This window comes from Carlito syrichta, unplaced genomic scaffold, assembly GCF_000164805.1.
Source record: "Carlito syrichta isolate Samal-C Ts95f unplaced genomic scaffold, Tarsius_syrichta-2.0.1 Scaffold304165, whole genome shotgun sequence".
Classification (NCBI taxonomy): domain Eukaryota; kingdom Metazoa; phylum Chordata; class Mammalia; order Primates; family Tarsiidae; genus Carlito; species Carlito syrichta.
The window spans coordinates 126,184-139,694 of NW_007248261.1; the positions used below are offsets into that span (position 1 = coordinate 126,184).

Here is a 13,511-nt window from a genome sequence, read left to right on the forward strand (position 1 = left end):
ACCAGCTAGCCTGGCATCTAGGCTCTGTCTTATGGAGACACGACTCTTTTTATTATTATTTTATATATATATATATTTGGTTTTTTTGAGTTGGGGTCTAACTCTGTCACCCAGGCTAGAGTATAGTGGCACCATCATGGCACACTGCAGTTTCAACCTCCTGGGCTCTGGCAATCCTTCCACCTCAGCCTCCCAAGTAGCTGGGACTACAGGCATGTGCCACCACACTCTAATTTTTTTTTTTTTGGTACAGACCAGGTTTCATTCTGTTGCCCAGACTGGTCTTGAACTCCCGGGCTCAAGCCATCCTCCCACCTCGGCCTCCTGGGATTACAGGTATGAGCCATTGCGCCCAGGAGGATATAACTCTTTTAAAAAACTATACACTGACTGCAACCCAGGCTCAACCTTGGAATATGGGGCAACTGACTACAAAGACCAAAACTGGGACACTAGGGAGTTAGCGAAGGCACTGAGGTGCAGCACTCTAAGAGAAAACAACTAAACAGCAACCCTTCCTATGATCTCAAAAGTTCCTTGTGACACAAGCAAACTTAGGAGGAGAACAGTAAGAATGGAAACTTGTGAGCCAGGTGCGGTGGATCATGCCTGTAATCCCAGCACTTTAGGCGGCCAAGATGAGAGGACTGCCTGAGCTCAGGGGTTCAAGACCAGCCTGGGCCACATGGCAAGACCTCATCTCACAATAAATAAAAAAAATCAGCCAGTCGTGGTGGTACACACCTGTAGTCCTAGCCAATTGAAAGGCTGAGGCGGCGGGGTGGCCTGAGCCCAGGAGGTTGAGGCTGCAATAGTGTAGCATGATCACGCCGCTGCACTCCAGCCTAGGCCACAGAATGAGACTCCAACTCAAAAAAAGGAAGCAAAGAAGTTTGTGATCAAAGTTTAGCTTAGAAATAGGCTGCTTACATTATTCACAATAGCAAAAACATGGAACTAACCATGCTGCCCATCGAAAGAGGGCTGGATCAAAAAAATGTGGTACATATACATGATGGAATATTGCACAGCCATAAAGGACACAGTTATGAACTTCATAGCAACTTGGATGGATTTAGAGTCTATAATACTGAGTACCATATGTTCTTACTATAAGTGGACCTTGAACAATTATCATAATACAGTAAGAAAAGAATTGGCAGTAGTGGAAACTCCCAGGGGAGGGGGGCTAGGATTGGCAGTAGTGGAAAACTGCCAGGGGACGGGGGGCACACCTCATCAGCAAGGGTATCTGCATAATAAACATTTGTATACCTAACGCTGAAGTGTACCCCACATCTTTAAAATAATAAATAAATTTAAAAAAGAAATAGACTGCTTAACCATCATGTTGTAATTATATATATAAAGAACTCTGCTAACAGAAAGAAGGTGTCTTTTCCCTTAAGGAATCCACATTCTCTCTTGAACATGTCATTTGTTTTCCTTTCTTCTGTCTAATAAACTGTACTTTAAAACTCTCTTTATGGCCAGGTGCAATGGTTCACACCTGTGATCCCAGCACTTTGGAAGCCTTTGCACTTTGGGATCATACTTGACTCTGGTTCTTCTTTCATTCCAGGCATCCGATTCATTGGCAAATTCCTTTGGCTCCACTGTTGAAATCTATCATGAACAAGGCAGGGCACAGTGACTAACACCTGCAATCCCAACACTTTGGGAGGCCAAGGCAGGCGGATTGCTTGAGCCCAAGGAGTTCAAGACCAGTCTGGGCAATAACATTGTAGGCTTCATCTCTCCAGAAAAAAATTTTTAAGTGAGCCAGGCATGGTGGTGCATGCCTGCAGTCCCAGCTACTCTGGAGGCTGAGGCTAGAGGATCACTTGAGCCCAGGATATGGAGACTGCAGTGAGCCTCGACAGAGTGAGACCTTGACTCAAAAATAAAACAAACTTAAAAAATAAAACCTGGCTGGGCTCGGTGGCTCATCCTGTAATCCCAGCACTTTGGGAAGCTGAGGTGAGTGGATTGTCTGAGCCTGCGGGTTTGAGACCCACCTGGGCAACTTGGGAGACCTTCTCTACAATAAATCAAAAAATTAGCCGGGCGTGGTAGCGCGCACCTGTAGGTCCAGCTTCTCGAAAGGCTGAGGCTGAAGGATCGCTGGAGCCCAGCAGATTGAGGCTGCGGTGGCCGGGAGCAGCCACTGCACTCCAGTCTGGCCGACAGAGTGAGACTCCCAACTCAAAAAAATAAAAAATAAAAATAATAAAATAAAATTAAAAAATAAAACCCTCTCTGTGGCAAGCCAAGGACTCACGGCACAGCTGCAGCCCACACCACTCGACATCAGAATGACTGAGTGACCTCCCACCTGCCAAGCCCTGACTAAGCCACCTGCAAGGCCAGGCCCCTCCAGGCTCACACGTCCCCCTAATACCAGCCAGCTATCATCCCTGGTGTCCTTAGCACCGGGCCTGGATTAGAGGTGAGTGTTTTATCTGCCCTGCAGGCAGAAGCAAGGCCTTTCCTGGGGGTATTCTGGTGAGGCCACACTCACCTTGTTTTTCTTCCTCCCCTCGCACAGACTTACCCAGGGCCCAGGGCATCTGCGCTCCCATCCAGCAGACCGTGACAGGACACAGACATCACTCGGAATTTCCTTCCCCACACCACGTCCCGTGTGGGGCCTCATGGGCTGTTCGGCCCACAAAATGCTAATGCAACCCTGAAGCAGACTAGGTGGAGCAGGACAGGAGGGTGGGGGAAGGGAGAAGGGGAAGGGGCGGAAGCTGGGGGCAGCAAACCAGAGCTCCCGGGGGTGGGGGGGGGAGGGGGGGGAGTGCTGGACACAGGATGTCTCCTTGTCAGGTGGTTGACAGAGGAAAAACCCAGAAAGGGGCCGGCCACAGTGCCTCATGCCTGTAATCTCAGCTGCCCTGGAGGCCAAGGCGGAAGGATCACTTGAGGCCATGCATTCAAGACCAGCCCAGGAAACACAGCCAGACCCCCCCTCAAAAAATTAAAAAATAAAAAATAAGCCAGGCGTGATGGTGTGCTTCTGTGGTCCCAGCTACAGGAGCACACCATACAGGTGAAAAGACTGCTTGAGCCCAGGAGGTCGAGGCTGCAGTGAGCTATAATCACACAGCTGCACTCCAGCCTGGGCAACACAGCAAGACCCTTTCTCTAAGGAAAATTAATTAATCACTTAAATTAAAGTTTTGAAAAGACAGAAAGGACATGGACCATGGGAACCCGGCTCCCTCCTCACCCTTGAACATGCTGCCTAAAATCACCTCGCCCTAGTATCATCCCCTCCAGGTGGCAACTCTGGATAAAGACGGGCCAGGCTGGATCAATTGAGTCCTGGGACCTTAGGACAGAATGAGCCACAGCCACCACGCCCCAAGTCATCCTTGGCTTGGACCCCTTCAGCCTCTAGTGAAATCATGGTAGGCCCTTTGCCTAGTCTTCTAGTTCTAGATTGTGACTTGGAAGTAATAATAGCGAGCGTGAATTGGGCACCTGCTAAATGACAAGCAGTGAGTGTTTTGTTGTTGTTTTTTTTTAAACTTTGTCTTTGAACTTCTGTTCATCTTCTTACCTACTTTCAGTTTCTCACTCTGTTACCAGGCTGGAGTGCAAAGGCACAATCACGCATCAAGGCTCACTACAGCCTCAACCTCCTGGGCTTACCTCAGCCTCCTGAGTAGCTGGACTACAACCACGCCTGGCTAATGTGTGTGTGTGTGTGTGTGTGTGTGTGTGTGTGTGTGTGTGTGTGCGCGCGCGCGCGCTCGCAGACAAGGTTTTGCTAATGTTGCTCAGGCTGGTCTTGAACTCCTGGGCTCAAGCAATCCTTCCGCCTCGGCCTCCCGAAGTGCTCGGATTACAGGCGTAAACCACCATACCCAGCCAGCGAGTGCTTTTGACATAACCATCTGACTGATCCCTCCAACCTATTCACCCATTCATGTGTTTATTCAAACAATTTTCCCTTATAGACGGGGTCTTGCTTTGTCACCCAGACTACAGTGCAGTGGCATGATCACATCTCACTGCAGCAGCCTTGAACTCCTGGCCCCAAGCCATCCTCCAGTCTTAGCCTACCAAATTGCCGGGATTACAGGTGAGAACCGCTGCACCCAGCCTTGTTCCTGATAGATTTCACCAGTGAAGCCAAAGGGATTTGCCAGTGACTTGAATGCCTGGAATGAAAGAAAGACCAGAGTCAAGTGAGACCTCAAGTGTTGGGGTCTGAGAACCAGACAGGAAGACGGAGGGAAGAGCAGGTTCAGGAGAGAGTACAAGGCAGTGGAATCTGAGTGTGTAAAGTTAGAGACGTCCAGGTGGAGGTGCCCCATCGCTGACCACATACCTAAATGCGCCTGCCACTTAGGGGAGGGGACACATCTAGGCCCAAAGCTGGAGATTGTTTGCATGAGGGTGGGGTATTAGCTTCTTGTGGCTGCCACAACAAACACCCACAAAGTAGGTGGCTAAAGGTCAGACACATTGACTCACGCCTGTAATCCCAGTACTTTGGGAGGCCAAGGCAAGAGGATGGCTTGGGCCCAGGAGTTCGAAACCAGCTTGGGAAACATAGCGAGACCTTGTCTCTACAACAACAACAACAAAATTTGCTGAACCTGGTGACACATGCCTGTAGTCCCAGTTACTTGGGAGGCTTAGCAGAAGGATGGCCTGAGTTCAGGAGGTCCAGGTAGCAGTGAGCCGTGATTGTACCACTGCACTCCAGCGTGGGCAACAGAGTGAGACACCAACTCAAAAAAAAAAAGTGGGTGATTAAAAACAATGGGAATTTCTTCTTTCATACTCCTGAAGGCCTGGAATCTGAAACCAAGATGTCAGCGGGGCCAAGCCCCCTCTGAAGGCTCTGGGAAAGGATCCTTCCTTGCCTCTCCATCTTCTGGGATGGTCTGTGACCCTTGACGTTCCATGCCGGGTGGAGCCATCGTTCCAATCTCTGCCTCCATTATTACATGGTGCTCTCCCTGCGTGCAAACTCGTGTCCAAATCCCCCTCATCTTAAAAGGACACCAGTCACTGATTAGCAATGAATCTAGTACAACATCATCCTAACTCAATTATATTGGCAAAGACCTTATTTTCAAATAAGATCACATTCAGAGGTTCTGGGGGTTAGGACTTCAACATATATGTTTGAGGACACAATCCACAATATCTTGTCAAATGAAAGATGTTTATTTATTCTTGCGTAAGCATTTTTTCCCAATACTGCTACGCATCCATTGAATGGCTTCACTTATTCCAATTTAGGGTTCCAGAGAGAGTAACAAATTATCACATCATGTGTTACAGTTGTAGCTTAAGGCCAAGGAGCACATTATTTGGCAATATTCCATTTATTTTCTCTTTTTTTGGAGGGGGAGGGGTAGAGTCTCACTGTCACCCAGGCTGGAGCGCAGTGGCACAATCACGGTTCACTGCAGCACTGGCCTTCCAGGCCCAGGCGATCCTTCTGTCTCAGCCTCCTGAATAGCTGGGGCTACTGATGCATACCACCACACCTGTCTAATTTTTTTTTTTTGTAGAGATGAGATCTCACCACGTTGCCCAGGCTGGTCTCAAACTCCCAAGCTGGGCTCAAGCAATCTTCCCAGCGTGCTGGGATTATAGGTATAAGCCACCATGCTCAGCCCGAATGAACAATTTTAATGGGGTCTATATACACAATGGAATACTATTCAGCCATAAAGAAAAATGAAATTCTGTTATCTGCAGCAACATGGATAAGCTGGGAGAACACTGTGTAAAGTGAGCTAAGTCAGAAACAGGAAGACAAATACCACACATTCTCACTCTTATGTGAGAAGTACAAAGTCGAATAGTGGTTACAAAAGGCTAGGGAGGCTCAGAGGAAGAAGAGAATGAGGAGAGGTTGGTTAATGGGCATAACATTACAGCTAGACAGAAGGAATACATTCTCATGCTCTGCAGACTGTTAACTGTGGTTAACAACAATTTCGTTTGAAAAAGCTAGGCAAGAGAATTTTGTGTGTCCACAACACAAAAAATGATAAATGTCTGTGGTGATGAATGTGCTAACTACCCTGATTTAATCATTACACGTTATATAGGTGTACCAAAATATCACTCTGTATCCCATAAATGTGTGCAACTATTACATATCACCTAAAAAAAAAAATCTGCATAAAAATCTGGTGTATGCCCTAAAAGGTGACGTGATCGTGTTCAAGAGGAACAAAAGTCCCTTCCCACCCCCAACCATCCAAACTAAAGTCACTCACTCCTTTTTCTCTCTCCCGACCCTTCATAACTCACAATTATTGAATCTACACTTGTGTGCATGTTTTCTTATATAATTTTTTTTCTTCCATCAGACTCAAAACGCTCAACTCATGGATTTTTTTTTGCCTTGATAGCTACTGAACCCAGCTGGGCGTGGAGGCACACATCTGCAATCTCGGCACTTTGGGAGGTGAGGCAAGAGGATTGCCTGAGCCCAGGGTCAGAGACCAGCCTGGGCAACTTGATGAGACCTCATCTCTACCAAAAAAATCAAAAAAGTTAGCCAGGTGTGGTGGTGTGTGCCTGTGGTTCCAGCTACTTGGACAGTTGAGCCCATCAGGTGGAAGCTGTGGTGGAGGGGAGGTGCCACTGCCCTCCAACCTGGGTGACAGGGTGAGACTCTGACTCAAAAAAAAAAAAAAAAAAACTACTGGACCCAGCATACAATAGATGACCAATAAATGCTTTGCCAGATGAAAAAAATGTGTGTATGTGCACGTGCACACGCGTATCTCCAATAGGTTTTATTTAAAATTTCAGTTTAAATAATTTTATATATAAATAACTTTCATTTGTTTAGTTAAATTAAATTTAATTAATCAAAATATTTAAATAAATGTATTCAAAATTATGATATTCAGAATTGTATAATCGGTATTTGCAGATTTTTGAAGAGAAATTCAAATGTTTTAGAAGAAAGCGTTGTTTTTTAAAAATAATATTAAAAATATTTTTCATTTATGCTGTAGTCTCAGGCTACAAGAAGCGCCTCAGACAGTGTTGGGGAGACCCCAGGCCCACATCGGCCCCCCCCTCCCCGGCCCAGATGAATTTCCACACTCAAGGAAGTTCCCTCTAGGGTCCAACCACATTCTGCGAGGAGGCGCCACACTTGACATTTTTCTGTCCTACCACCAGGTGGCGCGAGCGGGACCGAGCGGCGCTCTGGAGTCGTTCATCTCAATGATCCCCGCAGCCGCCGGGGCGACCCGGAAGCCGTGGCTGGCGGGAGGGATGGGGCAGTGCTTCCGGGTGGGAGGGAGCTGACCTCCGCCGCCGCGGGGACCTGCGACGGCAGCAACCATGGGGGCGCACCTGGTCCGGCGCTACCTGGGCGACGCCTCGGCGGAACCCGACCCCCTGCGGATGCCCACTTTTCCACCTGATTACGGTTTCCCCGGGCGCAAAGAGCGCGGTGAGGCCCAGTGCGCAGGCGCGGCCGGAGGGCGTGGGGCGCGGGCGCCGGGACCCCAAACTCCGAGGTCCCCAGGGCTGGGCTCTAACCTCACCCGCTGCCTTCAGGCTGAGCTCTGATCTTGGCCCAGAGGAGTCCAGAGCACGCGGGTGAGCCCTATTGGGGGCTTTGCAGGCCAAGGACACGGCTGAACCAGACCCCGGGGTCAGGAGGGACAACCAGAGCAGCGCCGAGTCCTGGGGGCAGTGGGGAGCCATGGAGAGTTTCACGGGGGTGCAGGTCCACTGTACCGCAGTCCGGAGGTCGCTGCCGTTTTTAGGTGCGCACAAGAAAACACAAGGGCCTTCGCCGCGCGTACCGCCCTGCTCGATGCTTTTTTTAATTAATTTAATTTTTTGGAGACAGGGTTCCGTTCTGTCGCCCAGGCTGGAGTGCCGTGGCGCGATCATGGCTCACTGCAGCCTCGACCTCCTGGGCTCTGCGTTTTTTTAAATGTAGTCCTATCACATATTGGCATTATCAGCACCAACTCTGGACCTGGTCCCAAGGTGGGCTCCGTGGGTACAGCAGGGAATTGGAGGGATTCGGGCACCGTCGTCGGGGAACCTACAGCCTCGTCGGGAACCCACAGCCCCGTCGTGGAACCAGACAGATGTGGGGAGCAGTTCCTGGGAGTGTCATGGTGGGCTTCCGGGAGGCAATGGCTGGAAGCAAAGACCCCCAGAGGGAAGAGTAGGCAGGGACCAGACTGACGTGGGGGAGTAAGTGCTTTTAAGCAGAAGAGGGACACTGAGACCGGGTTTGTCAAAAGATCTTGCAGTGTGCTGAGTGGGTGACCACCTTGAGAGAGGGAAGACTCTGAGTGGTGGGGTTGCAGAGAGGTCTGAACTTGAGAGAATGTTGGGAGGTGGCTTCATCACTCTGGTGTCCCAGCTTCAGGTAGCCCCTGGCCCCAGCTGAACCTGCGGTCCATTGATTCGCCTACCTCCTTACCCCTGCCCCTGGCTTCGTCCTTTGCCCATGGTCAGTTTTGCAAACCCAGCAACTCCTCCTCCTCTGTTTTGCTTGGCTAAACCAAAACCCTAACTAAGCCCACCTCTTCCTCCTCCTTGGCCCTGTCCCTGTGCAGCTGAACCTAATGAGAGGGGAAAAAAATAGTGCTGCTGACGGGTGGACCAGTGGCTTCCCTGGCCTTCCTCTTACCTACCCTGGTCTTTCACTCTCTCCTTCCATCCGAGACCCCTGTCCCAGGCCATCTCCTTCTTTCAACCAGTCACTCTGCATCTTCTTATGGAAAAAAAATAGAAGCAGCCAAAAAAGCTCTCTTGGGATCCTTATGGACTCCCTTCCTCCTCCATGCCTTCGGGCTCTTCTCCCTCCCCGACCCCCCTTATTCCAGCTGATCTGCCTCTGCTCAGGCTGAGCCCCTATGCCCCTGTGTGGGTGAACCCCCTCGTGCCTTCCATCCCTTCTTCTTACTCACCCAAGGACTCTGCTCCAGCTGTTCCTGTCTCTTGCAACATTGGTTTTCCCATCAACATGCAAATCAGTATTTCTATCCTTCTAAGTCCCTTCCTGCCCTACTCCCTGCAACTGTCCCCCTACCATCTCACTGACAGGGCTCCTTTTTTTGTAGAGACGAGGTCTCACTATGTTGCTCAGGCTGGTCTCAAACACCTGGACTCAAGTGATCCTCCCACCTCGGTCTCCCAAAGCGCTGGGATTATAGACGTGAGCCACCGCCCCTGGCCCATCCTCAGTTCTTATCTGACCTCATGGCAGCATCAGGCACAGCTAACCACTGACAGGTCCAGCCCTGCCTCACTGGACCCCAGGACTCCACCTCACCTCCCCTTTGGAGTGCCCCAGGGCTCAGGCCTCTACTCTTCTGTTCATTCCCTGGGGTCTCTGCTAGTCCCTGGCTTCGGGTGTCTTCCGCATGCCGACACTCCCAAGTCTTTATCCCCAGTCTGGTCTTGGCCCCAGACTCTAGACTCCTGGATCCCACTGTCTGCCCAACACCTCCACGCAGTGTTATCTGGCATCCTGCATGCAGTGGATCCAAAAACAGGACCCCTGACCTCTCCGCAAGCCTGCCCCTCTTCCTATCTTCCCTGTCCCATTAACTGGCAGCTCCATCCTTTCTTGTGCTCAGGCCAAAAACCTTGGACCATCCTGCTGCCTGTCCTCTCGCCTCAAGGCCTTTGCACCTGTTCTGTTACCTGGACTGCACTTCCCAAAGGCAGCTGCGAAACTCCATTCCTTGTCTTGTCATGGTGGTGGTTCTCCTGCTAGTCCTTCCTCTGTCTCACTTATTTTTCTCCCTGATATTCATTCATTCATTTTAGAGACAGGGATGCTGGGGCTGGAGTGCAGTGACGTGAGCATAGCTCAATTCAGCCTCGTACAGGCACATACCAACCACACCTGGGTAATTTTAGTTACTTTTTTATAGAGACAGGTTCCTGCTGTGTTGCCCAGGCTGGTCTCGAACTCCTGGGCTCAAGCAGTCCTCCTGCCTCAGCCTCTCAAAGTGCTGGCAGGCCTGCAGGTACACACCACCGTGACCTATTTTTTGTAGAAACAGAGTCTGGCTATATCACCCAGACTAGTCTCAAACTCCTGGGCCCAAGTGATACTCCCACCTGTGCCTCCTGGACACCACTGCCTGCCTGACACTGGGATTACAGGCCTGAGCCACCACACCCAACCAGTTTGTTGTTGTTGTCTTGCTATGTCACCCACGCCGCCTCCCTGATACTTAACCCTTGCCAGCTATTCTGCAACACTCTGTTCTGTGCGCTCAGCACACAGTGGGTGCTCCAGAAGTCCTTCCTGCTGGCAGATTGTAAATTGAGACAAAACAGGAGTGTAGATTGCTGACCGGAGCTCAAGGTGCTGGTGGCACCACGGCGAGGGCTGCAGGTGGACACCCAGGCCTGGGGTGGTGCTCAAGCACAGGGCTCTCGGAGGCCAGTGCTTAGGGTCTGGGCTGCCGTGGAGATGAGGGGAAACCTGAGAAAGGGGTGGGTCAGGAGGAGCCGCAGGAAGGACAAGAAGGAAGCAGGGCAAGAGGCTGGTGGCCCAGGTGCTGGGTGGGCCTGAGAGCTGTGTCTGGGCTGGAGTGGGGTAGAAGACAGTGGGGTGCAGGGCAAGAGAGGCCAACTGGGCCCAGGTGAGACTGAGATTCCGGCCAGGAGCAGAGGGCAGCCAGCCCAGAGTGGCAGTCAAAGCTGAGCATGTCTCACCTCACTCGGGTGGATGGAAGGAGCTGGAACCACGACCCATCGATGGTGCGGCAAGGAGAGGGGTCGGGAAAGGCTGCGTCCTCAGTGGCCCCTGCTGGGCCAAGAGGAGAGGGCTGGGTGCTCATGGAGGTGGCTGGAAGGGACATAGGAGCGGGGGCACAGGCTGGAGTGTGCCGTGAGCCTCTGGGGCCCGGTTGGCTTCCTCCTGAGGTCAGATTTTGATAGTTGGGCAGGGCCTGGGACCTGGGGCTGGTCCAGCTCTCTTCTGAGGCCCACGTCAAAGTACTTGACAGGTACTGTTGGCTGGGTTCATGCTCAGGTACCTCCTGCACGCTGGGAGGGGCTCAGAGGCATGTGAGGAGGCAGTTCTAAGCTCTGCAAAAGGGGGCGGTATGCCTGGAGAGGGGTACAGGATCCAGCATGGACACTGAGGTGCCCCGGGGTGATGGGGAGAGCCGCCCTCTCCTGTCTGGGCATCAGGCCCCTTCCACACGGCACCTGTCAGAGGCTGTAACCCTCTGCCGCCTTCGCCCAGTCATGAATGGGGCATGCCCAGCGCACATGGGCCCACTGGGGATCCCTGGAATGGAGGCTGCGAGGCCCCGCGAGCCGTCCAGCTGAGCCCTGTCCCCCCGCAGAGATGGTGGCCACGCAGCAGGAGATGAACGACGCGCAGCTGGTGCTGCAGCAGAGGGACTACTGCGCCCACTACCTCATCCAGCTGCTCAAGTGCAAGCGCGACAGCTTCCCCAACTTCCTGGGCTGCAAGCACGAGCAGCACGACTGGGAATACTGCGAGCACCTCGAGTGAGCCCGTGTCCGGCCCCGCCCCAGCCCCTGGCCCAGGATGGAGCTCCAGAGGCCAAAGACAGTGAACTCACTCGGGCTTCTAGCCAGGCCCACCTTAATCCCATAGAGGGCTCTCTAGGGGCCTGTTGAGTGGGGGCAGGGCCGTGGCCGAAGCCAGGCTGCCAGTGGGAGGCCCTGCTCCGGGCCCAGACCTCACTGGGGGGCGAAGGGTGGACTCAGCAGCTGGCTCCTGCCGGCGGACCCCAAACAAGCCACAAGCAGGTCTTCCTACTCAAAGGCGCCCCTTGCCAAATTCTGGGACACCCGCTCCAGTCCCACCCGCTTCTCAGCTCAGGGAGGGCAGTGTCCTAATCAAGAGCCTGCTGACCCTTCTGCTTTGCCCCCAGCTACGTGAAGCGCATGAAGGAGTTTGAACGCGAGCGGCGGCTGCTCCAGCGGAAGAAGAGGCGGGAGAAAAAGGAGGCAGAGGCAGCCAGAGGCCAGGGTTCCGGAGAGGTGGCCCCCGAGGTGGCCCTATAGGGGGTGTGCCCCCCACCCTGCGGACCAGAGAAATAAAAGCTTCCAGCCTGAGCCCACCTCTCACTGCCTTGACTGAGGGGGCGGGGAGAAAGGGCAGTGTGGCCGTTCTCCCTAATCCAACCCCCAGCCCCAGCAAAAGAAACAGCCCGAGTCCCGCTGGGGCAGGCAGGTTTTATTCCAGGTGTGGGAGAGCACAGCCCCCACCCCTCCCCCAGAACGACACTGGGGTGGGGGCAACAGCCAGGCTTGGCAGAGGCCGGTGAGGGGACCGCTCAGAGCAGGAAGGGAATGATGGGCATACGCAGGGGCGGGTAGTCACGGAACTCCTTCAGGTAGCTGCGGTGCTTGCCCTTGGCCCAGATGGTCATCTGGGTGAAGCCCACCAGGGAGAAGAGGGCCACTGTGGGCAAGAGCAGAGTCAGGGAAGGGTTCTCTGGCCCGGATGGACAGGACCCCACTGAGGCCTGGAGGCGGAGGGGCTCACCTGGGAGACACTGTGTCATGATGGCAAAGCCAATCCAGGACCCCACCTGCAGACAGAGGGGTGGGGTGAGGCCAGCTATTCTGTCCAGCCTCGCCCACCCCACGCATGTGGCTGCCCAGGACTTAGCCAGCCCTCTCTGCCCAACCCTTGCTTTCTGAGTAGAGGATGGGGGAACCCAACTCCAGTGCTGAAAGGACTCTGAGTGGAGGTGGGGCCACAGGACAGAGCCCAGCATCACACACCTCTCACCCTCCAGAGCAGAGGCCGCCAGACTCTCCAGCTCCACGTGCAGGCTGGCCCCTCCACTTAGGACCCCGAATGCTCCCCAGGAGGAAGAGGGACAGACAGCAGCCCCTCACCTCGTACGTGTAGTTGGGGCAGGACACCAGCAGGAAGAGCCACGTGAAGGGGTTCTTGGTGGGGTATGGAATCTTCCGAGTCTTGGACCCTGGGGGGCAGGATGGGAGATGCTAGTCAGGTGGGCAGGGCCTGGGACCTGGGTCTGGTCCAGCTCTCTTCTGAGGCCCACGTTGAAGTGCTTGACAGGTACTGTTGGCTGGGTTCATGCTCAGGTAACTCCCACACACTGGGAGGGGCTCGGCCAGCCCCTCACCCCACCCTGGCCTCCGCAGGCTACTCACCGGCCGGCCGCAGGTCCCGCAGGGCCATGTGGATGGAGAAATTGCCGAGCTGGCAGATCTGTCGGAAGAACAGGGTCAGCCCAGAACCCCCTAGACGTCCCCTCACCCCGTCACGACCCCCGGCCTCCTTACCACAAAAATGGCAAGCGCCAGCTTAATCTGCTGAGCTCCGTAGGCTGAAGAGGAAGCAGGGAGGGGAGACCCATGAGAGGAGGGTCTGGTGGGAAGGGGGCCGCGGGGGTAGCACGATCCAAGGCCACTTACTGGGGGGCGTGTAGAGAGGGTGGTTGATGTAATAGGCCATCCACGCGGCGAAGCCCCAGTAGTAGGTGCAGTTCTGAAAGGGAGTGGGTGGC

At 53.3% G+C, this 13,511-nt stretch overlaps 2 protein-coding genes across 4 annotated transcripts in view; one reads left to right on the top strand and one right to left on the bottom strand.

Moving 5' to 3' along the window:
• Positions 1-7,273: 7,273 nt before the first annotated feature.
• Positions 7,274-12,081, top strand: NDUFB7 (NADH:ubiquinone oxidoreductase subunit B7). The gene is made up of 3 exons (XM_008059484.1): positions 7,274-7,453; positions 11,340-11,508; positions 11,898-12,081. The coding sequence occupies exons 1-3, from the start codon at positions 7,342-7,344 to the stop codon at positions 12,028-12,030; spliced, it is 414 nt and encodes a 137-aa protein (XP_008057675.1). The 5' UTR covers positions 7,274-7,341; the 3' UTR covers positions 12,031-12,081.
• Positions 12,082-12,181: 100 nt separating this feature from the next.
• The window catches only part of TECR (trans-2,3-enoyl-CoA reductase), a 32,249-nt gene continuing 30,919 nt past the window's right edge, over positions 12,182-13,511 (bottom strand). For 2 of the 3 annotated variants that reach the window (XM_008059485.2, XM_021713094.1), the window contains exons 8-13: positions 13,420-13,492; positions 13,288-13,331; positions 13,156-13,213; positions 12,874-12,962; positions 12,515-12,560; positions 12,182-12,430 (exon numbers count right to left, since the gene is read on the bottom strand). In XM_008059485.2, the coding sequence (XP_008057676.1) occupies positions 12,303-12,430; positions 12,515-12,560; positions 12,874-12,962; positions 13,156-13,213; positions 13,288-13,331; positions 13,420-13,492 (438 nt within the window). In that variant the 3' untranslated portion in view covers positions 12,182-12,302. The remainder of the gene's footprint in view (positions 12,431-12,514; positions 12,561-12,873; positions 12,963-13,155; positions 13,214-13,287; positions 13,332-13,419; positions 13,493-13,511) is intronic. The other variant, XM_021713095.1, reaches the window with a different exon arrangement.